Source organism: Mirounga leonina, unplaced genomic scaffold (genome assembly GCF_011800145.1).
Source record: "Mirounga leonina isolate KUSES-001 unplaced genomic scaffold, KU_Mleo_1.0 Mir_127, whole genome shotgun sequence".
NCBI lineage: Eukaryota > Metazoa > Chordata > Mammalia > Carnivora > Phocidae > Mirounga > Mirounga leonina.
Genome location: NW_023270316.1, coordinates 14772849 through 14797870, shown reverse-complemented (window position 1 = coordinate 14797870; position 25022 = coordinate 14772849). Strand labels below are relative to the sequence as shown.

The 25022-nt window shown below is 42.9% G+C and overlaps 2 protein-coding genes across 6 annotated transcripts in view; one reads left to right on the top strand and one right to left on the bottom strand.

The window, feature by feature from the left end:
• DNAJC3 (DnaJ heat shock protein family (Hsp40) member C3) overlaps positions 1-12027 on the top strand; it is a 91840-nt gene extending 79813 nt beyond the window's left edge. For all 3 annotated transcript variants that reach the window (XM_035003173.1, XM_035003171.1, XM_035003172.1), the window contains 3 exons: positions 5534-5666; positions 6475-6623; positions 8443-12027. In XM_035003173.1, the coding sequence (XP_034859064.1) occupies positions 5534-5666; positions 6475-6623; positions 8443-8600 (440 nt within the window). In that variant the 3' untranslated portion in view covers positions 8601-12027. The remainder of the gene's footprint in view (positions 1-5533; positions 5667-6474; positions 6624-8442) is intronic.
• A 5042-nt stretch (positions 12028-17069) lies between these two features.
• Positions 17070-25022, bottom strand: part of UGGT2 (UDP-glucose glycoprotein glucosyltransferase 2) — a 177980-nt gene continuing 170027 nt past the window's right edge. For all 3 annotated transcript variants that reach the window (XM_035003168.1, XM_035003169.1, XM_035003170.1), the window contains one exon: positions 17070-17306. In XM_035003168.1, coding sequence (XP_034859059.1) covers positions 17284-17306 — 23 coding nt within the window. In that variant the 3' untranslated portion in view covers positions 17070-17283. The remainder of the gene's footprint in view (positions 17307-25022) is intronic.

The following is a 25022-nucleotide window of genomic DNA, read 5'->3' as shown; positions in this document are numbered from 1 at the left end:
TGTTATCTCTGTGTTAATTATCTCTCTGCTATGTTATCTCTCTGCTATGTTATCTCTGTTAATTATCTCACTGATGTTCTCTGCTCTTTTCTGAAGTCCAGTGAGTAGCCTTATGATCAATCATTGCTTTAAATTCTCCATCAGGCCTGTTACTTAGATCTGTTTCACTTAGATCTGTGGCTGTGGCCTGGTCCTCTTCTTTCATTTGGGGTAGAGTCTTTTGTCTTCTCATTTGTCTAAGTCTCTGTGCCTGTTTCTGTGTGTTAGGAAAATCAGCCCTGTCTCCTGTTCTTGAGGGTGATGGCTTTATGAAGAAGAGGTTCTGCGGGTCCCTGCCGTGTGCTGTCCCCTGCCCCCCAGGGCCTGGCGCTCCCGGGAGTGTGTCCGGTGTGAGCTCTGCTGTTGTGTCCTGGCCGCTTTGTCCTTCAGGCCGGTAGTCTGCAGAGGCTCTCTTTGCCTGTGTGGGCAGTGTGTGGTCCCTGGCCTGAAGATGGCGAGTTTTAACCCCATGTGCCCTGGTTGGCTTGTGAAATGTGACCTGTTCCCGTTGGGACCAAGGCCTCGAGGCGCACGACTCCCAGAGGGGGAGATGCGATGCTGGTAGGAGTTTGTGGGGTCTCGGGGAGGCTGCCCACCCTACTGGGACAGAGGCAGGCGTGCCTAGCATGGGTGCTTCTTCTGGCCCACGGTGTTGGGGGGACCTGGTATACGCACGTTAGGTGGCGAGTGTTGGCGCGGCCGGGTTCCTGCCAGTGGCTCTGTACTTCTGCTGAATCACGGGGCAGGGAGAGGGCCCGGGCCACCAGCGCCTTTGTGCCCCGAGGGGTCTCTCCAGGAACGCGGCCTCTCTGGGACACACTCTGAAATGAGCGAGCAAGCCACCGGCTGTGTGCCCCAGGCGTCTTCAGCCGGGCCGGCGGCGGCTTGCCCTGCCAGTTCTCTGGGCGCAGCGCCGTGTCCCTCGGTGCTTCCTCGGCGCTCCCTCGGCGCTCCCGGAGCCCGGCACGCCGAGCCCTACAGCCCCAGGCTTCAAGCGCCGCTGGTTGGAAGAACTTACACGGTTTGGGTGCTCGCTTTCGCAGCCGATTGTTCTATCAAGCTGCCATTTTTTTCTCTAGGCGCTTTAAACTCTTTATTTCCATTTCGTTAGGGCCTTCTTTTTTTCCCATATGCTTCTGCTTCCTGGGCTCCTTCTCATTTCATCTGTGCTTCTGTGATCGTTTTGGTCTTCTTTTTGAGTATTGACTACTCACGTTTTTATCTCCTCTTTGTCTCTTTGCTGAGTTCTTATTCTGCTTTGTGAGTACCCTTAAAAGAGGTGATTGGATTTTTAAAAAATTCATGCCATAATGTCTGCTCAGAATTTTCATGTATTTGGCTATTGTTCTGATGTATGTTAATCAGGTAAGTTTAGGTGCTCTTTTCCTGTTTCAGTTTAAAAACTGGCTTTGAATTGATGCTGTACCATTTAAAAAAAATGATCATAGAATGACTTGACTTATCCTGCCCTATTTGTGGGAAAGTGCCTTGGCTGTGTGTGTGTGTGTGTGTGCACGCACGTGCGTGTGTAAGGGAGTGCCAGGCCCAGGGCAGCCTTCTGTATTTAACAGTTGCGGTACTCTCTGCTTCACTGTTTCCACAGACGTTCTGCCTCCTGCTAAGAGGGCCTTTCTCCATGGCCCTGCCCTCTCTGCTTCTCTGAACCCAGACCATGGCCAGGAGGTCATCTGCTGCCAGCCCGGCTGCTCGTCTGCCCACTTCCTTTGCTACACCAAAGGGGTAGATCTTTTGCACTTGAGGGTGAGCCCCTCACCTTCACAGAGCACATGGTTGCTGGGGGTTCCTGAGATGTGCTGCCCAAGGCGATTTGCTCTTCTCTTTGTTCCCCCCTCTCTTTTCCCCAGTAAGGCCTCTGCTTTATCTTCACTCTCTGGCTCTGGATTTCATGGTTCTCGTAATATGCAAAGGATAGAAGTTGTCACTCCGGGGTGAGCGCATACACCCAGAAAGTGTATTTTGCTGGCATTTTCTGTGATTTTTTGCCATTGGGCTTTCTCAGTATTTGCTTCCCCCTCTCATCTTGGATTCATGGCTGATACTAGCTCATTTTAGCGGGCCTGGCGCAGTTTGTTCTGCATGATATTCTGGACGAGAAGATGAGTGTTGCGTGGGCATATTTATATTAGGGTCTGATGTGCTCTTTAAAAGGCTCTCCAAGGCCCTGTACTGAGAACAGACTCTGAGGGGAATAAGGATGGAAGCTGGGAAGAGCTGTTCAGGTGTGTTAATGATGGACTGCAGCGCAGTGGTGATCGGGGAAGTGGTGAGAAGCAGTGCGATTCTGGATCTGTTTTGAAGGACAGCTGATGGGGGATTTGCTAATGGACTGTGGACTGAAGGAGGCCAGTCATTTGCAGCCATGCACACCTGTCTTTCAAATGCTGCTTCTGCCATGGGGAGCTGCGGGCAGGGTCTCCGTGGGTAGGACTGGTTCACGGGGAGACTTCCCCTGTGGGCCTTGCCATCTTGCCCAGTTGCCAAAGTGAGCAGCTCCTTACCTTACTTATCTGCTGGGGTCCTTTGGTGTATTTAAATTCTGGGTGGAACTGCTTTTCCTTGGTTTGTTCCAGATCTGTTGTGGAGATCTCGAGGGCCCGTGGGCTTGGTTCTGCAGCTCTTCCTGGTCCCAGCAGCCACATCCGCGGCCCCTCCGCATGCACAGCAGTGATTCAGTCTAGACTCTGGTTCTTGGGCCCCCTGGGGGGCGGGTGCTGTAGATGCTTCACACCCAAGGGGAGGCTTTAGTCATCCACAGACTATGCCGGTGGTTGCCTTTAAGCTGCTCCTGCTAAATGCTAAACTGAGGATCCTTGGCCAAAAAGAATGGCTCCCAAATCTGCTAGGGCTTCTACTTGGATACTTAGGTTTATTCATTATTAATAGGATCCCATTTGCTTCCTCTCTTTCAGAAATTTAAGAAAATTTCTGGTCTGCTGTTTTCAGTGCTGCCACAGTTCTGTTATTATTATTATTAGTAGTAGTAGTATTTTGTCCTTTCGGTGGGAGAGTGGGGTGGAAGGGAGGCACACTCGTACGCTTCCCTTGTTTGCATTGTCCCTTCAGAACTGAGTGGGGGGAATATGGAAGAAAAAGTTTTTCTTAGGCTCAGAGGATAGAAAATGAATTGGCTAATATGTAATAGATTTTTTTTCAGGGCCTTAATGTTTCTGACTTATTCTACTTTTCGTGGATGCTTAATTATGGTATAGGATAAACATAATTGGATGTTATTTACTTTTTCTTTAAAGATGACTTCTTAGAATGTAGAATCTGAGAAAATATAATTAAAAATGATCTATCTAGTTTATGTCTATGGGAAGTTTTAACATCACCCATATTAAGTTTCTAATTAAATTACCTACCTGTAATGATATGAATGTAGGAAACAACCTATAATTTTGTATTTTTTCTGGATTGGGAAAAATGTGTCTACCTTAAATTTTAATAAAAGGGTAGGATGTAGAAGACCGCTTTGGGGGAGATACTCTAAACATTTAAGAATGAAAAACATGTTTTAAATGTAGAGTTTGCATAAATAGCAAAATTGCATGTATTGAAATATTTTCCCCTTGTATTACATTCCTTCAAAGTACATTTCCTTACTAGGTTGTGATAATTTAAACCTCACTACTATGATAGTTTTGTGTACTAAATTGGAAAGGTATTTTATGTTGTCACTGTGGGTTGGGTGACTGTAGTAGTTTCATATTAATATTTAATATTAATGCATTGAGGCAGGAATTAAGATAAAAGCATAAAATGTACTACTCACCCCCCCCCCTTGGACCAGAGGTAGTGTTGGTTCATTTTTCTCTCTAGTGCAGGTTAATTCAGTCATTCTCCCTTATCTGCAGGGGATACCTTCCCAGACCCCCAGTGGATGCCTGAAACTGCCGATCATATCCATCCCGATATATACTATTTTTTCTTATACATACATATACCCATGATAAACTTAAACTTATAAATTAGACATAGTAAGAGATTAATAATACTAGAACAATTACAGTATACTACTGTAGTAAAAGTTATGGGAAAGTGGTCTCTCTCAAAATTATCTTATTGTCCTATATTCATCCTTGTTCTTGTGATGATGGGAAATAAAATGGCTGATGTCTGCGTGATGAGATAAAGTGAAGGAATGACCTACGCATCGTGACATGGCATTAGGCTGCTAGTGACCTTCCAGCAGTATGCCAGAAGGATCATGGGCCTTCCTGAAAGTCGTCTAGGATTAGCTGTTGCCAAGACAAATCCTCAGACCTGTTGTCCAGAGAGATGTTTTTTCCCACGGTGAAATGCACTTCCCTAAAAACTAGAATTTGAATCCAACAGTTCCTTATTTGAGATGTCTGCTTCTCAAGACCACTCCCAGATTTGGTGATTCAGTAGGAGGACACATGGGACTCGGCACACAGTTGTACCCAGGCTAAGATTTATTCTACTGAAAGGATACAGTAACATCAGCAAAGGGAAAAGACACATGGCACAAAATCCAGAGAAAAGCAGGTAGAAGATTCCAAGAGTCTTTCTCTTTGAAATCATAGGACAAGCTGTAATTCCTTAAGACGTGCAAGGTGCTGTCTGCTGGGGAAGCCTGCTAGAGCACCCGTGTCCGGGGCATTCATGAGGGGTTGGTCAGCCAGGCACCTTCTGCCCTGCCAGCACTCAGATTCCCAGAAAGACAGACGATGTGTAACGTAAACCACATTGTCTGTACAAACATTGAGGCACAGTGAGCCATTCTTGCCAGGAAATGGTGGGAACGCTCCTGAAGGCCGTCTTCTGATCTGCCAGCCAGGACCAACCTTGCCAGGAGGCCTTTCTAAGGGTAACAGTCTCAGGCTTGCTACGTTGACTCTTTTCTACATGACTTAGATATCCTGATGCCTTGTGTTCTAGATAGTATTCTAAAATAAGGCAAAAACTGTAATACGGATTGTTACCAGACTTCCCATATCAGGACAATGTCATCTGCTTTGATCGATAGCTTAAAAACAGTAGGTTTGTAATAGTTCCTTTTGAAACCCCTAGATGACTTAGACATTCTGATTGCTGATGGTTCTTCTTGCTCCCTTTCTAAGCCTCTGATTCTTCTGAATTGTGGACCTGTAGCTGACCATGCAGATTTTCTTTGCCACGGTCTTATTTTCCTATGTAACGATCAGTTCAGTCGTAGTGATGGAAAGACTGCTTTGTATAAAGTACGGATATGAAGGTGTGGCGGTGGGAAGATGGGCGAGTAAACAGCAGTGAGTTTTATTGAATGGGAGTAAAAAGCTACCTAAATTCAGCCTTCATTAGGCCTTTTGTAAGTTGGCTAACAAAATCATCACCGTCCCTCTTAGGCTCTTAGCAATAATGGCAAAAGAGTGAAGGGGCTGAGATGGTGACTTGAGTATCAATCTTACAGGATAAGTAGAGTTTATAAATTCCCGTTCCTTTAACAGCATTATCTTCAACATTTTGACAGCTATTCAGGATTATGAAACTGCGCAGGAACACAATGAAAATGATCAGCAGATTCGGGAAGGTCTAGAGAAGGCACAGAGGCTATTGAAACAGTCGCAGAAACGAGATTATTATAAAATCTTAGGAGTAAAAAGGTGAGTTATTTAAAATTTACATTGTTATTTTTAATCAACTGTTTTAAAGCTTCTTTTTTCTCCTCTGATTCGGTTCCTTGCTTTATGTAATTTCAGTCCAGGATTAAATCTAAGCATCTTTCACATCGTAACCATCATTTTGTTACAGGTAGATTTCTTTAGACTAGTTCTGAAACGATGGGGGAGTAAGTAGTTGGTGACAGAGGGATGACAATGTAGCATGAGTAGGCCCTAGCCCAGATTTTTTGGGAAGGGTAAAGAGGAGTGAGCTTTCTTTTGGTGGGGACAGGAGGGTTTTGGAAAAGCAAACTTCTCTAGGCTGAATTATAAAGTGGCACTTTGAGAATTAACTTATAGGCACTGAGATAAGACAAAAGCTGGGTAAATTATACAAGATCCACCTTCCCTGAGCAAGGGAACCATCCGTCTTTCAATCAAAAGTCTGAACCAGAACTAAGGAAGCTAACCAGAAGCAAAACAGGAAGTGTGGTTCAGAGTCAGAGTTAGCTCTTAATGCCAAGAATTGTATCAGGTAGTTTGGAAATCCAGAAAGTTTAAAAATGGGTCTGTGCAGCTTTCTCTTTTTTTTTAAAAAGAGAAAAAGATCACAAAGATCAAAAGTAATTTCTTCCCATTGAGATTCTGAAGCCTGACCAGCTTTAATGATCACCTAGAACCGGACAACATTGGCACGGTTAGGAAAACCAGGCTGCTGATTTGCCAGGGGGATCATAACTGTCTCTCAGTTTTTGGGGGTGGTATGTCGGGCACTTTTTGACTAATGAGCGTTAATTTTAATACTGCTCAGAAACGCCAAAAAGCAAGAAATCATTAAAGCATACCGAAAACTAGCACTGCAGTGGCACCCAGATAACTTCCAGAATGAAGAAGAAAAGAAAAAAGCGGAGAAAAAGTTCATTGACATAGCAGCTGCTAAAGAAGTTCTCTCTGATCCAGGTATTGTTTTGTTTTGGGTTTTTTTTTAAAGATTTTATTTATTTATTTGAGAGAGAGAGAATGAGAGCGAGCACATGAGAGGGGGGAGGGTCAGAGGGAGAAGCAGACTCCCTGCCGAGCAGGGAGCCCGATGCGGGACTCGATCCCGGGACTCCAGGATCATGACCTGAGCCGAAGGCAGTCGCTTAACCAACTGAGCCACCCAGGCGCCCTGATCCAGGTATTGTTTGTCTCTTGAAGTGGCTGAGTCAGTGGTTGGTGACTTACTAGCTCTCTTCCCAGTGTCACATGTGGGGGGTGGCCAAGCTGCCCCCCCCACCCGGAGCTGGGGTCTGCTCCCCAGCCTGGCAGTTCCAGAAGTCCAGTTTCAGGCCTGCCCCTGCCAGACTCGGCCCCCGTGGGCCCGGTGCAGTGGGAAGACCAGCAAACACGGAAGCAGGAAGCCTGGTTCGACTCCTCTCTTCTGCACAAGTGACTAGGGCTTGTTGAGTCTCAAGAGTCTCAGCTCTTCCACCTGCGACAGCAAAGCACAACAGTGAGGGGAAGGTTTCAGGTTCCTCCCCCCGCCCCCGACCAATGATGAACTCTTCATACTAAACTTGTAGGAGCGTGATTAGGAAACCGGGGCACCAGGATGGAATGTACTAGCCTGGGGCTGCTTATCCTCTGTGTTCCTCAGGAATCTTGCCCTAAGTCAAATGTTCATTAGATTTTCTGGTTGCTGGAAATGCTTTTATCATATGCTAAAATGGCCTGGAAAATGAGAGAGAAGGCAAGGAAATTAGGTAATAGTGAACAATGTTTAGAGATTTGCAGAGGGAATTGAATATTAAGCTAATAACTACTCCTTCTTTACATCTTTCCATGTCGGCAGGAGCTAGGACTAGGGCTAGACAAATTCATCAGAAATAGAAGGAAATGACATTTTATGCCCATTTGGCCAGTCTTTTTTGAACATCTGCTTCTGCTATGGAAGCGAAGCTTTATGAGCCTCTGTGCTCATTTATGATCCCGCAAGAGAGGTAGAGCTGTACTTACGGAGTACAGCAGGATGCTCTGTTCTTTTACTCAGCAGCTGAGGGCCGGCAGCCCCTTGGTCTGTCCTCCGAGCTTGCCCCGTGCACGTGGGAGGGGGGCGGGCACAGAGGCATCAGGAACTGCGGTTGCCATTACTAAGGGTTCTTTTGTGTTCTGTTGCTTTTTCTTAGCCCGTTCTTATTTTAAGGATGAAATAGTTCTTTTGGTCTCTGAGGATGTCAGTCTGCTCTCCTGCCCGCCTGCCCCCCCCCCCCCGGAAGTGTTCCTCTGTCCCATTTGTTGGCATTAGTCTCGGTCTCATCGGAGACCTTCCTCAGGACCGCTGGGCATGGCAGTGGGGGTGGCCTCCTGAGCTGTACGCCAGGGAACCTTAGTTCTGCTCGGATCTAAGACGGAGGCCCAGAAAGACGCTTGGAGTGTTGGCGACGTTGGACTGCATTGCTGGGGCCAGGATGGTGACATGGCTCTTTGAGTGGGGACTTTTGGAGGTCTCCTCCTCTGCAATTATTTTTTTTCAGAGAAGAATTTCCTTGGGTAGATGCTTGTGAGGTGAGAAGATTCAGGGGGCCTGAATTTCAGTGAATTCCCATTGTCAGCCCTGAACATCAACCCCTTCTCCGTGATGGGTCCCCTCTAGGACCTTTCTCCTGAGACCAAACCTCGGCGCTGGGTGGGAACGGGATGTGTATCAGGCACAACTGTTTGGATAAGAGGAGAGGAAGCCTCCCCCTCCCCGTGCTTAGTGAATACCTGGGTCTTAATTTGCTCGTTTCGTTCCTAGAAATGAGGAAGAAGTTTGATGACGGAGAAGATCCGCTGGATGCAGAGAGCCAACAAGGAGGTGGTGGCAGCCCTTTCCACAGGAGCTGGAACTCATGGCAGGGGTTCAATCCCTTCAGCTCAGGCGGACCTTTTAGATTTAAATTCCACTTCAATTAAACCAGCTGTTTTTCTGCTCTTCTTCCTTAAGTTTTTTAAAGATTAAATACAAAGAAACCTTGTTCCAGGATCCTAATGAAAAAAAAAATTCAAATCTTTTAGTTTGTCCATGACCAAAGAGTTGTTTTAATAGGAAAAATCATTCTATCCCTTTTAGACTGGAGGTTGATGGGTCCATGGAGGCAGGGAGGCGAAGACCGGGTCTATCTCTGACAAAGCAGCGCATGTAAGTGTTTGGAGGGCCTGGAAGAACGGTCTGCGGGAGCGCACCTGCGGCAGGGCTCCCGCATGTGCCCGCACTGGAGCCCGCCGAGACTCTTCTTCCCGGCCTTGCAGAGGGCAGCAGTGCCCGCGTGGGTAAGAAGGAGCCAGGAGCCTCATGAGAAGGGGCTGTGTTTTAGGATTCTTAAAGAGAATATCAACATTTTGAGTTGTACGTTCTTAGGGACACCTTTGCTTAGGTTCTGCTCAGTCCAGTTGCTTGCCAATACCTGTTAAATTACAGAGCCTCGGCCAGTCCACATGCGTTTCCCTCTCTCTGCTGGCGTGAGCAGAGTCTGGATGGATGTGGAGCATGTATTTTATGTCTGGTACGTTCAAGAGAACACAGAAGACCACAGACATAGAATTAACCGTAAAAACATATGGGCCCTTTTGTTTAATAACGTGAAACAAATTAAAAGAGAATATGTAACACCGGTTCAGATAATAGAGCAGTGGTGTCACTTAAAATAAGCTTGAAGTGCAGAATGTAATACTTTAAGAACTGAAGTTGTGAGTTAGACGGAATTTCCTGTAACAGGACTGCCTTAGAAATGTAAAGTTGCTCAGTTGACAGAGAATGCCATGTTCCCCATTTTTAATAAAGGCAGTGGGGCAGCTTCTCGTCCATCCTGACCGACCCTCTTGAACTGTAGTCCCCTCACCCCCCCATGTGGTACTGTCTGAGGCGGGCGTGAGACAGGAGACCTGCCTCTTGACCCGACCCTGATGCCTCTGGATGTTCTCCTGCCTAGAAAAAAAATACACGTTTACAGATCTAGTCAGCTCTGGCTATATTTCCACCATCGCGATGGCTCTCTTCTTGGGATACCTTCTTAAACCTTTTAAGAAATGAACTTATTCAGTCTTTGTATACTGGATAATTTTTTCCCTAAAAACTGAGTGTTACTTTAATCAAGAACATTAAATATTTATGGAACTATTGATGCTGCATTTAAACTCTAATTACTTTAGATAAGAATTACTACCTTCATTCTGGAAAGGTTTTTGTTTTGGCCTCAGAGCATTTTGATGAGTATGGGTCTAATATGTTGTTTTTATGAAATCAGGCATTTTAATTTTAATGGCGGGAGGTGTCCTGACCATAGCAGCCAAGTACAGGGCCTTTCCTTCCGCAGTCATCCTGAAACAGACGGGGAGATTTCCTTAAATGGAGGGGCAAAAATCACATAGTTGAGCTGAGCAAAACACCTGTGTGCTTTTTGCATCTATTTAGAAGTCTGTTTCTTACCAATAAACTTAATGCATTTTGAAAATTAGTGAATAGTTCGCAGCTTTCCTTTCGTTTTAAGGTCTCAGAATTCAAGTCAGTGCTGAAGGGATTTCCAAGGGAAATTCCGTTTTGTTTATTCTTTCATCTTCGTAAGCTCACGACTGCATTAGATCAGCACTGTTTGCCAGTCTGGTTCTTTGGTACATGAGGTCACTGTGACCGTTTTGCGATCTAGCAATGGCCTCTACCTACTTTTAAAGTAAGAACTTTCACACAGAATCAGACCGAGGAAATAGGAAATCACTTGCCTTTCCGCTCAGAGAAGACGAGAAGCCGCCCCAAGGAGCCGGAGGGGGTCAGGACGGTGGCGGGCTGGCCGGGGGGCGACGCGCCCGGGTGCTGCCCACACGGCTGTTGGCGGGCTCTGTCCACACTGGCGGTAACTGTAAGTCCCGTTCCTGAAATTTTACCGTGGGTTCAGTTTAGTCACCGTAACTGAAATGCGCAGCTACTTGCTGGTCTTCAGTGGAGAGAGGAGCGACGGGGCCAAGGGCCAGCGCCCCAGAGACCCCCGAGGACAGTGCGGCCTGTGACTGCGCCCCGCCTTGACGCGCCGCCGACAGAAGCTGCGTCCCGCCCCGGAGAGCTCGGGACTGAGCGTTTGACCTGTTCGCGGCTTCCTTCTACTTGCCCGTCTCCTGGCTCTTGTTTCGGGGCCTGTGGCTGTTTCCGGAAAAGTAAAATCACAGGGCTGCCCAGCCTTAGCTTATTAGACTCCTGTCTTAAACTCCTTCCTCCCTTTTTGGGAAGCTCCTGAAATGAAGGAGCCCTTGTCTGTATATTGTGGATATTTTCCACAGCAGCAAGTATTAAACACATCAGCCTGTAAACACGAGACGATTCTAAAAAGAATAAATTTATTGCCCATTTTTGAAACTGTGCTTTCTTAGCATGGATAAATGAAAACTTGAAAACGAAAACTAATAGTTTACTACTGTGAATTGGATGGATGTAATGCTAACTTTAAAATATCTTTAGTCAGTATTAAAAATTTATCTTAAATACCAGTATGAAAACGACTTTTTGGGACTCTGATAATGGAATGTAAAAACTCCCCATAGTTTTTTTTTTTTAAGGGAAAAATACTGATAACCAAGTATGAAAAAAGTTAATAGAATCCCAATTTGAAATTGGCAGCATTTCCTATTCATGGTGGAAAATGGAAGATTTCACTTTAAAGGCATGAAATTGGTCAGAAGTTGTGACATTTACTATGGAAAAAATGCATAAGATGGCTTACGTTGAAACCGGTTCCTCAGGTTGGGTCAGAGCTGCCTGCCTTCAAGCACAGGGTGCCGGCAATGGGCCCTGCAAAGGCTCTGAGTACCGTGCGTGGTGTGACCTGGAGAAATTCATGCAACTTCATTGAATGTAGTAGACTTTCCCATATTTGTAAAGGAAGGAGGAAGGCAAATGCTAATTTGTTAACAAATACTATCCTTATTCTAAATCAGATCATTCCTTTTGTTAGTAGCAGAGTCTGTTCTGCAATTGCAAAAGATATTAATAGGTGGGGACTTTTTTTTCATGGATGATCTCATTTGCTGAATGATTTAAGAGAACAGTTAGCCACCGCGTGGCTTTATGTATAGTTGACAGGTGTTGCACTCATCCGCGGTGACCTCTTGCCTGCAGCGGAAAGCAGTTGGAGGAGGGAAGACGTGGAGATGTTTGAGCAGTTAAAACTACTCCTACTGTAAGGCTATTGCTGGTTCTGAGACAAGACTAATTTAATCCATCTCAATTTAGTGTTTTAATAAAAAAAGAAACTGAAAATTAATTGAAATGGATCTCAGATATGTCTGCAAATATGGGTACTATTTTTATGCCCGTGTATTTTCACATTTAATAAAAATATTTATGGTCAAATCAGTATTTTCTTGCTTTCGATTCATGAGAAGTCTACCTTCCAACTTGGCTTTGCATGTAGTCCAGAGCTGGGGTGACGGGAGGGCGGCCCGTGTGTGTGGAGCTGAAGGAAAGTCCGAGCACGAAAAGCAGAAATGGTTAAAACCTCTTAACCCCAAAAGTCCTAGCACAGCTAGGACTTTCAGTGGACAGTTCTTCGGTTTCAATACTATTAAAATCTAGTATTTAAATTGGCTTTGTTTGAAGCCTTTGGTTTTTATACCATAATTTGCACATTTCTGTAAAAGTCTTTAAAAGGGGTTTGCTTGGGGTGGGGGGAATGCGGTTTATCTCGATCAAAGTTCTTTTTTCTTTTTAAGTAATCTCTACACCCAACATGGGGCTTGAACTCACAACCCTGAGATCAAGAGTCACATGTTCTACCGACTGAGCCAGCCAGGCACCCTGTCACAGATTTCTAACTACAAACCCAAGCAGCTTTCTTCTCAAGTATTCCACACACCCTAAAATTAAAGGACTAGAACACTTATATTTAGAACCTTCCCAGAAAGTGCAGTTTCCAAATTCTTAATAATGCTATCTTTGCAATATATGAGCACTCAGCCTCTGTCTGAGGCTATGAAAGTCCCCCCAGGCATGAGGGCTGCCAGAAGAGAGAGGGAGGGCAGATCCATTTTCTCTTCCCAGATCCTCAGGACTCTTCTCGGTGTGAAAGATGCTTTAAAGATAGCAAAGGATAGCTCTTCTAAGCGACATTTCACCATGTTAAGTTTTTCTTAGGATTTTATTAACTCTCCCTATCACCTGTTGCAGTGTTTTTCCTGTGGTTTAATGCCTTTTACCACCTCAAGTTCATAGGACCTCACGAGAGTGGAAATTGTACAATTTTAGTGCAAACAAAACAGCATGTCTTCCTCCTACTGGATGCCCTCTGCTATGCTAACGGGGGGGGGGGGGGGGGGGGGGGGGGGCGTGGGCCGTGGCCTTTACAGCAGCCCAGCTTTATGATGGACGCTGTGCGGCGAAGAAACACGGCATCGCCAAATCCCAGATCAGCCTGTTTGTCCTGGTGTCCAAGAGCTGTGGCCCAACAGACCGCTGTAGAACACACACTCGGCATAAACAGGACCCTCAGGAAACAGTGCAGGCGGAGAGATCCGGAGAGAGCCCCGCCGAGCTATCCTGGGCAAGTGGTAGCAGATGCCAAAGCCCATCCCGGCCCTTTGGGCCCAGAGCGCCAGACTCGCCCGTGGGACCCTGTGCCTCCCCGCCTCCCCAACCCTCCTCCTCCTCCCCCTCTGGCTAGCAGGCTTCTCCCACCTCCTTTCATCCCCAGTGTCCCCACCTGACACTTTCCCCTCCATAACCTTCTCATTTGGATATTTATTTAATGCCATTTATTCTGATCTGGTAAATTCAAAAGGACACATAGTAGATACTTAGTCACTGGATTGGTCCAGGTTATATGGAGACTTCTACTTTAGCCTTCCTCAGAGGAAGCCTCTTAGAAACATTTTCTGGTAGCTGCCGACTGTGGGAAGACAGAGGAAAAGGCCACGTGCGGGCAGCGCTCACGACTTCTGTAGAAAGGGGTCCGAGTGCGCTGTTCTGGCCTAGATTCTCCACCTATGATGAGTTACGCTTACCTCAACTCACCCTCCTCAGCCCGGCTCGTGATTATGCCTTCTCCGCCTTCTCCCCAGTTTCAGATGAAACATGAGGTTGACCTTTGTCGTTCAAATGTTTTGGTTTTGAACCAGTCTTTCAAAATTTGAGTAATTTTTATTCCCTCAATTCTAATTAAAAATTTTACATTTTAAAGTGGAATCGTATCAGGTAGGAAACAAGCCTGATACAGTTGGGCATGTCCACGGGATCAAAGAAACATTTTAAAATGCAAGTAATTAACTGTAGGGTACAAGATTATTTCCCAAATCTGGAATCTTTGAACAACGTTGTTAACAGTAATTTTTAAGTCGAGAGGTTCCACTCTGGAATTTTCCGGAGAACAGAAGTTTGTGTTTGATGACCTGAGCTTTGTAATCCGCTACAAGACGGGAGCGGCTGTCCCATTTCCAGGATCCCTCCAGACTCCAGAGGAGCGGCAGCCTTGCCCCCACCGCCCCCTGCGCACCACCGGCCCCGCCCGCACCCACGACCGCGCACCGCAGGCCCCGCACCCACGACCGCGCACCCACGACCGCGCACCGCAGGCCCCGCACCCACGACCGCGCACCGCAGGCCCCGCACCCACGACCGCGCACCGCCGGGCCACACGATCTCCTGTAAGCTGAGCTCGGGCTCTCAGAGTCTGGGCCTTCCTGCCGCCCCTCCTCACTCTGCCACCGAAGGTAAGATTTCAACAAATCCCACCAGTTCTTTGGAAGTGAATGGATTGCTTTAGTCCTTCCAAGTCAGGTGAGAGAAGCGGGCAAGACAGGGGTGGGACAGTAGCTTAGCCTTCGTGGTCCTGAGCCTGATTCATTGGCGCCTTTCATCCCTGGAGCTGAGACCTGTCCGAGTCCTTTGGTGAATAGTCTTACTTGTTCTAGTGGAAAGTTAAATGTCGTTAATTTTTTCCCCCTGCCCCCTAAATGTCACTAACTTCTTGGAGATACAGCAGCAAAGAAGAAATCGGTCTCAGCCACGCTTTAGTCACCGAAGGGTACCGAGTCGGCGGCTACCTACTGAAGCCCCTTCTGGGGCAGGGCCCGCGGTCACGCCGCTTCCCAGGGGCCGGAGTCGGGGCCTGGCTCCCGCTTGTGTCAAACTACATTTTTACCATTAAAGAAAAGACCAATTTTATCTAACTCCAGGCTGAGATGGCCTATGTGTTTTCCGAAGTTCTCGCTCTCTAGAGGCTCCACTGTCCTCTGAACTTGATACCTGGAGCCAAAGGATGGGCACTTCCAAAATCTAACCGTTTGAATATAAGCTTCCAAGTGGTACGAAGACTGGATGGTCTTCAGTCTCCTATTTTGGGTTTACTTTATGCCTAAAGTTTACAGGTCTTTCCATGATAAGCTCAAAATCTCCTAATTCTTGAATAAACTGTTGACAGTTTCCTTTAAGGAGGGGGAAAGATAAGTGGATTGTACTTCTCGAAGAAAGTGTTTTCTTTCTCTTTCAGGATTTGACTTTTGTTAACGTTTGACAGGGGGCCTGCACCGGGATCCAGAACGGCGCAAATGCCCCAGGCTACGTGTCAGCATTTACAGCTCAGGGGAGCTGGTGGCTTTCCTTGTAAGAGCTGGAGGTCACTTCCCGCCCTTGGCCCCTGAGAAGAGCGGATTTTTGTATCGCACAGCAGTCTATATGCACTTAACGTAGAAATTTAAAAGTGAGCCATTTTATAAAAGAATCTTCCTGTAAAGAAGTATCTTATTTATAGATCTGGATTTTTAAAATTTTTAAAATTTATTCTTTTTAAGTGGGCTCCACGCCCAACACAGGGCTTGAACTCATGACCAGCCAGGCACCCCTTAAATCTGGATTTTTAGATACAAGCTCTTACTCATCTGGAAATGAGACATGGACACTGTGCCCTTCGAATCACAACATACAAACTAGAAGGGGAGCATCAAGACCATTTATATTATTCTGCAATATTAGCTTATACTCTGTGAAATAGGAAGTCTGGCATACCGGAGATGGTAGCTAGTCCCGAGCACGGGAATCAGGTGCCTTTGGCTAGCCGATCCTTCTCCCCACAAGATTCTATGGAAGTGAAATCGAGCTGACAATAAAGGAAAGCACAGTGCCATCTTACCATCAGGTGGGGATTCTGCCCCAAACCCCACGGCACACCTCAGTTGGCTTAGAGAGTCCCTTACCGCTCCCCAAGCCCAGACGTTGGAGGAGTCAGCACCACGGAGCTGGCCACCCCAGGCTAAGTTAGCACTCCAGCCTTCCACAGCATCCCTTGGGATCCTTGGAACTCACTCACAGGAATAATCTAGTTCCATCAGGGCAGGCCACACCTGGAACACTCCATTTTACCGCAGACAGAGGGGAACAAGTGACAAAGGGAGGGTGACCAGGAGAGGGAGAGCTCTTGTGACTTCTCATTAGGAATGAAGGAAGCAGCTGGGAACAGGGAGGCTATTTTCAAATACCCTATGGGCCGTGCTGCCGAACAGAGGAGGGCTAGACCCGTTCCGAAGAGCTCCAGGAACAAGAGAGACCCCGGTAGCCAGCTCTGGCTCACTGTGGAGCTCAGATGGACCTGCCTGTCTCCTGAAGCAGACTGCTCCCTATGGCCCGGCAGGGTTCCCAGGTGCACGGGGCCCGGAAGGGGGCCTGCCGCGGTGGCTGGGGCGAACCTCTGTGAGACATTTCCCACAGCACACATGGCAGCAGGTCATAGGGAGCGCTCCGTACACAATCACGATCGCCCGTGCTCAGTCCCGCCCAACGGATCAGCTTCTTCAGGGGATGGGGTTCAAGTGACACTGAGGTCTCTTCCATTCCCAAGATCCAGATTCTAGAATAAGGGGATAGTTTTTGAACACTATTTCTATTCATCTATTATTAATACATAGCAGGAAAACAAACTTCATATGTTTAGTTTCTATAAAAGTGACTACTTGATATTTCTTTTTATACTCCTTCTTTTAAAAGCATACAAACCTCAGAAGCCCATGAATATAATTTTGTGAAATAAAAATTAGAAACATTAATACAAATACAGCTTAGAATTGTATCATATCGCTTAAGTAAACGATTATAGTATAGTATCACACTTCTTTCATTTTAAAGTAAGTTATAAATGGGCTTAAATTTTTTTTTTTTAATTATTCAGAGGTAACCATGAGTCCTTTTCTTTCTCAGAAGAAAAAAACACAAGAGGTTTCTCTAATTTTAAGTGCATTTTGCGATTAAAGAAATATGGACGCATAAAGAGGGAATACACAGACGTAGATGGTTTGATAAATCCCAATGAGGACCAGCTAGTCAGTTATGTTCTTCTACTGGGCGATCTGGCAAAGTATCACTTTAATGGGTGAAAACCTAGTGTTTCAAGCAATAAAGAAAAAGAAAGAATCTAGTTTTAAATACTCGATGGCCATTTTTTATATAACTTAAACTTATTCAATACATTAAGTACATGTATTATTAAATAATTAATATTATTTAAATTGAGGAATATGTCACTGATCTTTAAGGAAAGCTCCAGAAGTCTTAGCAGTAGTTCCACACTTCCCCAGCAGGTGGCAGATTTCTTGTCATACTTTCCTCTTCTTTTCCTAGAAGCCAGTGCTAGAGCTCATCATGAGTCACAACTGTAGGGGAGGAAAATGTATTTAGTTATTGAAATCTTAAATATCAAATTAGCTTATTAGCATATATCTCACCAAATTCAGAGATACAGAAAAAGCAGCATAGGTGCTGACTGAGGATCCTTTCATTTGTTTAGTACCTATTTGCTTCCTTATGTGAAATGCGATTAGTTCTTTGTACATTACGGTACTTATTATATTGTATCACAAGTCCTCACATTTTACCACTTAGAGGGGAGTTCTCATGGGTCACAAGGACCACATCTTTTTTATCTCTGTTATCTCTAAAGCCTAGCACCCTGCCTGGCAATGGAAGCCTTGAAAAATACTGAGAGGTTACTCACCACGCACAAAGAGCCTATGGTTAACATAATGGAACAACAAAGAGCAGAAGCCATATGTGGTCCTTTTTTGAGATGGGAGAGACAAGAGCACTCAAACACTGACAGAAGGTGACACAAATGTGAGGATCAGTACTAGCGAAGACTCTTAGACACCAAAATGGTTTCTTCTTCCGCATCACTGAGCTGTCACATACTGGTCTTAAAACTAACATATTTAGGGCGCCTGGGTGGCTCAGTTGGTTAAGCGACTGCCTTCAGCTCAGGTCATGATCCTGGAGTCCCGGGATCGAGTCCCGCGTCGGGCTCCCTGCTCAGCGGGGAGTCTGCTTCTCCCTCTGACCCTCCTCCCTCTCATGCTATCTCTCATTCTCTCTCTCTCAAATAAAAAAAATCTTAAAAAAAAAAAACCAAAAACTAACATATTTAAAATGACATTTTCAAGCAGAAATGTATTAAAGTACGATTTAAACGCATCCTCTTCCATAATTCGAGATGTTAGACTATGTTTCTCTCTTCACTAAATTCCACTTGAGAGATAATAAAGAAATATAAAAGGGAGTAACAATGAGAATGGGGGAAGTGGTTATGAAACATCGTTGGAGCAGAGTTATGAATGAATTTCTAAAAATTGAAGACAGAACACGTAGCTGATACACGAGCATATGGCTGGGAAGAGGAGCTGATTTTCCCGACAGAGGAGGATCTCGTAACAGCAAACACTGGTGGGGCGTGAGTGAGAAGGTGAAGCAGTAACTGAAACACTGTCAGGAAAATCTGTGCCTCTCAGCTTCCCACTCTCATTCTGTCCCTACGTTTCACAGAGAACTGGTCCGGCTGTTTATTCCAAGACAAAAAGTAGAAGATGATTTTTGAAAACAAAAAAAACCCCAAAAACAAAAAATAAAACTGAACAATCTACTGAGAGACAGAGATTGATTTTCATATGAGTGTCAGTGCTATTGAATAAAATGCCCTCATTTTGGCTTTTGGCCAGGCTGGTGTGTAGCAAGGCCTTTATCTGTTCCGTGCCCGTACATCCAGAGAAGTCTGTCAGTTCTGCACATGCTAATGCACCTAGAGCTATTGATTAACCCTCCCACTCAGGGAAGAAGCCTATTGGAAAAACAGACATTTTTACACAGAGGAAACGCTTGCCAGCTCTCTGTATTGATCAATCTAATCTTTTACTCTTAAAAATATAAAAATAGCCAAGGATCTCCAGGCATCTGAGGAAGACCAATAGCAAAAGAAAAAAGGACCAAGATGAACAATCAACATACCCAAAAGAAATAAAGGTAACAAAGAGAACCAAAGAGGTACTTAAGATAATTCTAATATTTTCCAGATTATTCTGAAAATGAAATTCGATGAAATCATAAAACAAGAAGATACTGAAATTCAAAGGCAGCAGAGAAAAAGATCTGCAAAAATTAAGATGGGATTGCCCCCTTCAAAAAAAATCAATAGAAGTAAAAAAAAAAAAAAATCCCCTGAACAGAGGGGAAAATTAGGAAATATAAAAAGAAAATATAACTACAGAAATACAAAGAACTGTAAAAGACTACTATGAACAATCATACACCAAGGAACTGGGACAACCTAGAAGAAATGAATAAATTCCTAAAAACATACAACTTACCATGAATATACTGATTCATGAAGAAACAGAATACCTAAACAAACCAATTACTAGTAAGGAGACTGAATGAGTAATCAAAACCTCCTGAGAAACAAAAGTCCAGGACCAGATGGCTTCACTGGTGAATTCTACCAAACATTTAAGGAATAATTAATACCAATCCTTCTTAAACTTTTCCAAACAATAGACAAGAAAGGAACACATCTGAACTCATTTTATAAGGCCAGCATTAACTTGATCCCCAAACCAGAAAAGGACACTACAAGAAAAGAAAATTACGGACCAATATTCCTGATAAACAAAGATGGAAAAATCCTCAACAAAGTATTAGCAAACCAGATTTAACAATACATTAAAAGGATCACACACCGTAATCAAGTGGGCTTTTTCCTAGAGATGCAAGGATGGGTTCCACATCCACAAATCAACCAACACGACACACCACATCGACAAAACGAAGGATACAAATATGATCATCTCAATGGATGCAGAAGAAGCATTTGAAAAAACTCAACATCCATTTATGATAAAAACTCTCAACTAAGTGGATATAGAGGGGACTCTACCTCAACATAATAAAGGCCATATATGACAAGTCCACAGATAACATCATACTCAATGGCAAAAAGCTAAAAGTTTTTCCCCTCAGATCATGAACAAGATAAGAATGCCTACCCACGCCACTTTTATTCAACATAGTATTGGAAGTACTAGCCATAGCAATTAGGGAAGAAAGAAAGGCATCCAAGTTGAAAAGAAGTAAACTGTCACTATTTGCAGATGACGTGATATTATATATAGGAAACCCTAAAGATTCCACCAAAAAACGGTTAAAACTAATAAATGAATTCAGTAAAGTGGCAGGACACAAAATCAATATACAGAAATCTGTTGTGTTTTTTTACAGTAGTACCAAACTATAAGAAAGAAAAATTAAGAAAGTAATCTATTTACAATTGCATCAAAAAGAATACAATACCTAGGAATAAATTTAACCAAGGAGGTGAAAGCCCTGTACATTGAAAACTATGAGTTGCTGATAAAGACACAAATAAATGGAAAGATATTCCATGATTATGGACTGGAAGAATCATTACTATTAAAATGTCCCTACTATCCTAAGCAATCTACAGGATCAGTGCAACCCATATCAAAATTCCAACACCATTTTTCACAGAAATAAAACAAACAATCTTAAAACTTATAAAGAACCACAAAAGACCCCAAATAGCCAAAGCAATCTTGAGAAAGAACGAAGCTGGAGGCATCCGGCTCTCCGATTTAAAACTACACCACAAAGCTATAGTAATCAAAACAGTTTGACTCTGGCATAAAAACAGACATACAGTTCACTGGAATAGAATGGAGGGCCAAAAATAAAGTCAGACAAATATGGTCAATTAATTTATAACAAAGGAGCCAAGAATATGCAATGGGGAAAGTACAGTCTCTTCAATAAATGGTATTGGGAAAACTGGACAGCCACATGCAAAAGAATGAAACTTTGCCCCATTCTTACACCATACACAAAGATTACCTCAAAATGGATCAAACGCTAAGGTGTGAAACCATAAAACTCCAGGACAAAACATAGACAGGAAGCATCCTGAGATCAGTGTTGGCAATATTCTTTGAATTTGCCACCAAAAGCAAAGGCAACAAAAGCAAGCAAAAGTAAACAAGTAGGACTACATGAAACTAAAAAGCTTCTGCATAGCAAAGAAACCATCAACAAAATGAAAAGGCAACCTATGGCATAGGAAAAAATTGCAAATCATATATCTGATAAGGGGTTAATATCCAAACTATATAAAGAACTCATACAACTCAATAGCAAAAAACCAATCAATCCAATTAAGAAAATGGACAGAGGCTCTGAAGAGACATTTTTCCAAAGATGATATATAAATGGCCAACAGGTCAACATCACTAATCATCAGGGAAATGAAAATCAAAACCACAATAAGATACCATCTTGTACCTGTTAGAATGGCTATTATCAAAAAGACAAACAACAAGTGTTAGCAAGGATGTGGAAAGAAGAGAACCCTTGTGCACTGCTGAGGGAAATGTAAATTGGTGCAGCCACTACGGGAAACATATGGTAGTTCCTCAAAAAATTACAAAAAGAACTACCATATAATCCAGAATTTTACTTCTGGGTATTTATCCAAAGGAAACAAAAACAGTAACTTGAAATGTATCTATGTCCTCACATTCATTGCAGCACTATTTACAATACCCAAGACATGGAAACAACCTAAGTGTCCATTGATGGATGAATGAATGGATAAGGAAAGTGTGAGGTGTGTGTGTGTGTGTGTGTGTGTGTGTATAAAGTGAAATATTATTTGGCCATAAAAAGAAGGAAATCCTGCCATTTGCAAAAGCATGAATGGATCTTGAAGACATTATACTAAGTGAATGAAGTCAGAAAGAAAGACAAATACTCTATGATCTTGCTTATATGTGGAATCTGAAATAAAACAACACTGAGCTCACAGATACAGAGAACAGGTTAGTGGTTGTCAGGGGTGTGGGGGATGGGCAAAATAGGTGAGGGGGTCAAAAGGTACAAACTTCTAGTTATAAAATAAATGTCATAGGGATATAATGAACAGCGTGGTGACTGTATTTAACAATACTGTATTATATATTTGGAAGTTGCTAAGAGAGACTTTTAAAGTTCTCATCACAAGAAAAAATTTATAACTGTGTATGGTAATGAATATGAGACTTATTTTGATCATTTCTCAATACATACCAATAATAAATCATGTTATACACCTGAAACTAATATAATGTTGTATCTGTCAATTATATCTCAACTTAAAAAAAGGAAAAATAAAGAATAGTAGGTCATGACCAAGCTGAGTTTAATTCTGGAACACAGGGATGATTCAGTATTAGGAAATATATTAATATAGTTTGCTATATTAATAAATCAAATATAAAAACCAGATAGTCACCTCTATTTCTGTTGAAGAGGCAATCAATTGCAACCCATTCTTTTTATTCTTTTCAAATTCTAGTTAGTTTATATACTGTGCTAAATACAATTTATTATATTACTGATAAAAACATTTATTAAAATAGGAATCAATAGCTATTTCCTCAACATGATAAATTTTTGTAGTCCAAAGCTATTATCTTACTTAATAGGAAAACACAGAAAGTTGGCCAGGCAAAGTGAGAAAGAGGCCTAGTGCACTACTGTTATTTAACACCATATTAGAAATGTTAGCCAAGGGGCACGTGGGTGGCTCAGTTGGTTAAGTGATTGCCTTCGGCTCAGGTCATGATTCTGGAGTCCCTGGATCGAGTTCCGCATAGGGCTCCCTGCTCGGCAGGGAGTCTGCTTCGCCCTCTGACCCTCCCCCCTCTCATGTGTTCTCTCTCTCTTTCAAATAAATAAATAAAATCTTAAAAAAAAGAAATATTAGCCAAAGCGATTAGATGAGAAAAAGCAATGTGAGGTATAACGATTAGAAAGGACGAGGAAAAACCATTTTTGTTTGCAGATAATCTTGGGAGGAAAAAAATCAAGAGAATCAACTTAAATATTACTATAAATGAGAATTCAGTATGATCACAGAAATAAAAATTCATATGCAGAAAATAGTCTTTCTATGTACAAGTAACCACCATTAAGAAGATACATTGTAAGAGAAAATGCCATTCATAAATAGTAACAAAAAGATGAAATACCTGGGAACAAACTTAAAAAGATATGTATAAAGCTTAGATGATTAAAATGTTATGATTCTTGACAAACATAAAACTGAACCTGAACATAAAGATACAACACATGCTTAAATGGGAAGAACAGTTTTCATGAAGATGTCAATACTCCCTAACCTAATTAATAAATTTAATGTAATCTTCCCTCCAGCACCCTCACCCCCCAAAAAAATCCTGAAAAATGTTGACCTAGATAAGATGATTCTAAAGCTTATATGGAAAAATGAACAGGAGTACCAGGAAAACAACAACAACAAAGTAGCAATGAGGGGAGAGAAGCCCTACTCAGTATTAATACATGCTCTAAATCTTCAAAAAGGAGTGTGAAATAGGCACATGTATAGACAGAGATCAATGGAACAGGATAAAAAATGTGCCAAATGAGACATAAATAATACAGGAATTTAGTATACAATAAAGGTGGCAACACAAATCTCTGGAATAAAGATCATTAATTTTTTTCCAGTGTTGGACAACAATCCTCTAGAAAAAAATGAGCAAAGGAAAAGAATAAACAGTTGGAAAACAGAAGAAATTACAAATGGCCCTTAAACATATGACAATAGCCTCAACTCCATTCATGTTATGGGTTGAACTGTTTCCCTCCAAAATTCATATGGTGGAATCCTAACTTGTAGGACTTCAGAATGTGACCTTATTTGGAAATAGAGTCTTTACAGAGGGAATGAAGTTAAAATGACGCCAACATGACTGGTGTCCTTGTTGAATGAAGAAATCTGCACACAGACATATAGAGAGAGAAGACAAGGTAAAGGGAGCCAGAGAGAAAATGGCCACCTACAAGTCAAGAAGAAGGCCTGGGACAGGTCCTCCCTCACTGCCCTCAAAAGGAACCAACCCTAATGACACCCGGATCTTGGACTTCAAGTTACCAGAACCGTGAGACAAATAATTTCTTTTGTTTAAGCCACCTAGACTGCGGTACTGTGTTAGAGCAACCCCAGAAAACTAATACAGCTTGCAGTAAGAGAAATGCAAAAGTTATAAAATATATACCATAGCCTTAAAAATGATTGCCTCTTTGTGTTTGAGTAAAAGACGTCTTCCAACTTTATCCTATATACTTCCATGTTGTTTTAATATTTATAACATATCTTACATTTATAATTCAAAATTAAGTAAAAAATTCAATAATCTTTCATAAAGCTTATTTTTTAATCTCTTATTTTTATACAAATACATATGTAAACATATACAAACACACCATTTTTCTTTATGATGGGGTCAATCATATTACAAATATTATTCTATATTTTTAACTTAAAATATGCTGTCAGCAAAACACATTTATCTCAATTCTCTTGAAAGGCTATGCTATATTTCATTGTTTGTATGTAATGATGTTTATATAATCAATAGTCTATTTATGGATAAATTATTTCTTATTTCTTGCAGGGCTTGAACTCATGACCCTGAGATCAAGACCTGAGCTGAGTAGATCAAGAGTTGGATGTTTAACCAACTGAGCCACCCAGGTGCTCCACTGGATAAATTATTTCTATCTCATTAAAAACAATGGTAACAATCATACGTATACATCTATCTTTTTCTTTTTTCTTTTTTTAAAGATTTATTTGAATGAGAGTGAGAGAGTGTGTGTCTGTGTGTGGGGGGAGGGGCAAAGGGAGAGGAGGAGAGAGAATCTCAAGCAGACTCCTCACTGAGCATGAGCCCTATGTGGGGTTTGATCCTGCGGCCCTGAGATCATGACCTGAGCTGAAACTAAGAGTCAGTCTAACCGGCTGAGCCACCCAGGCACCCCATCATTTCTCTTTTTTAAATGTAAATTTGTTAAAGTGAATTGCTGGGTCAAAGGGCACACATATTTTAAATTTTTATACATACCGTAATATTTCCTTAATTTATACAGCTACTGTATGTATGAGTACATGAGAGTGCTCACTTGTCAATACGCTTGCTAAAACCGGATATTATTAATCCTTTTAACTCTTTCCAATATGATAAGAGAAACAT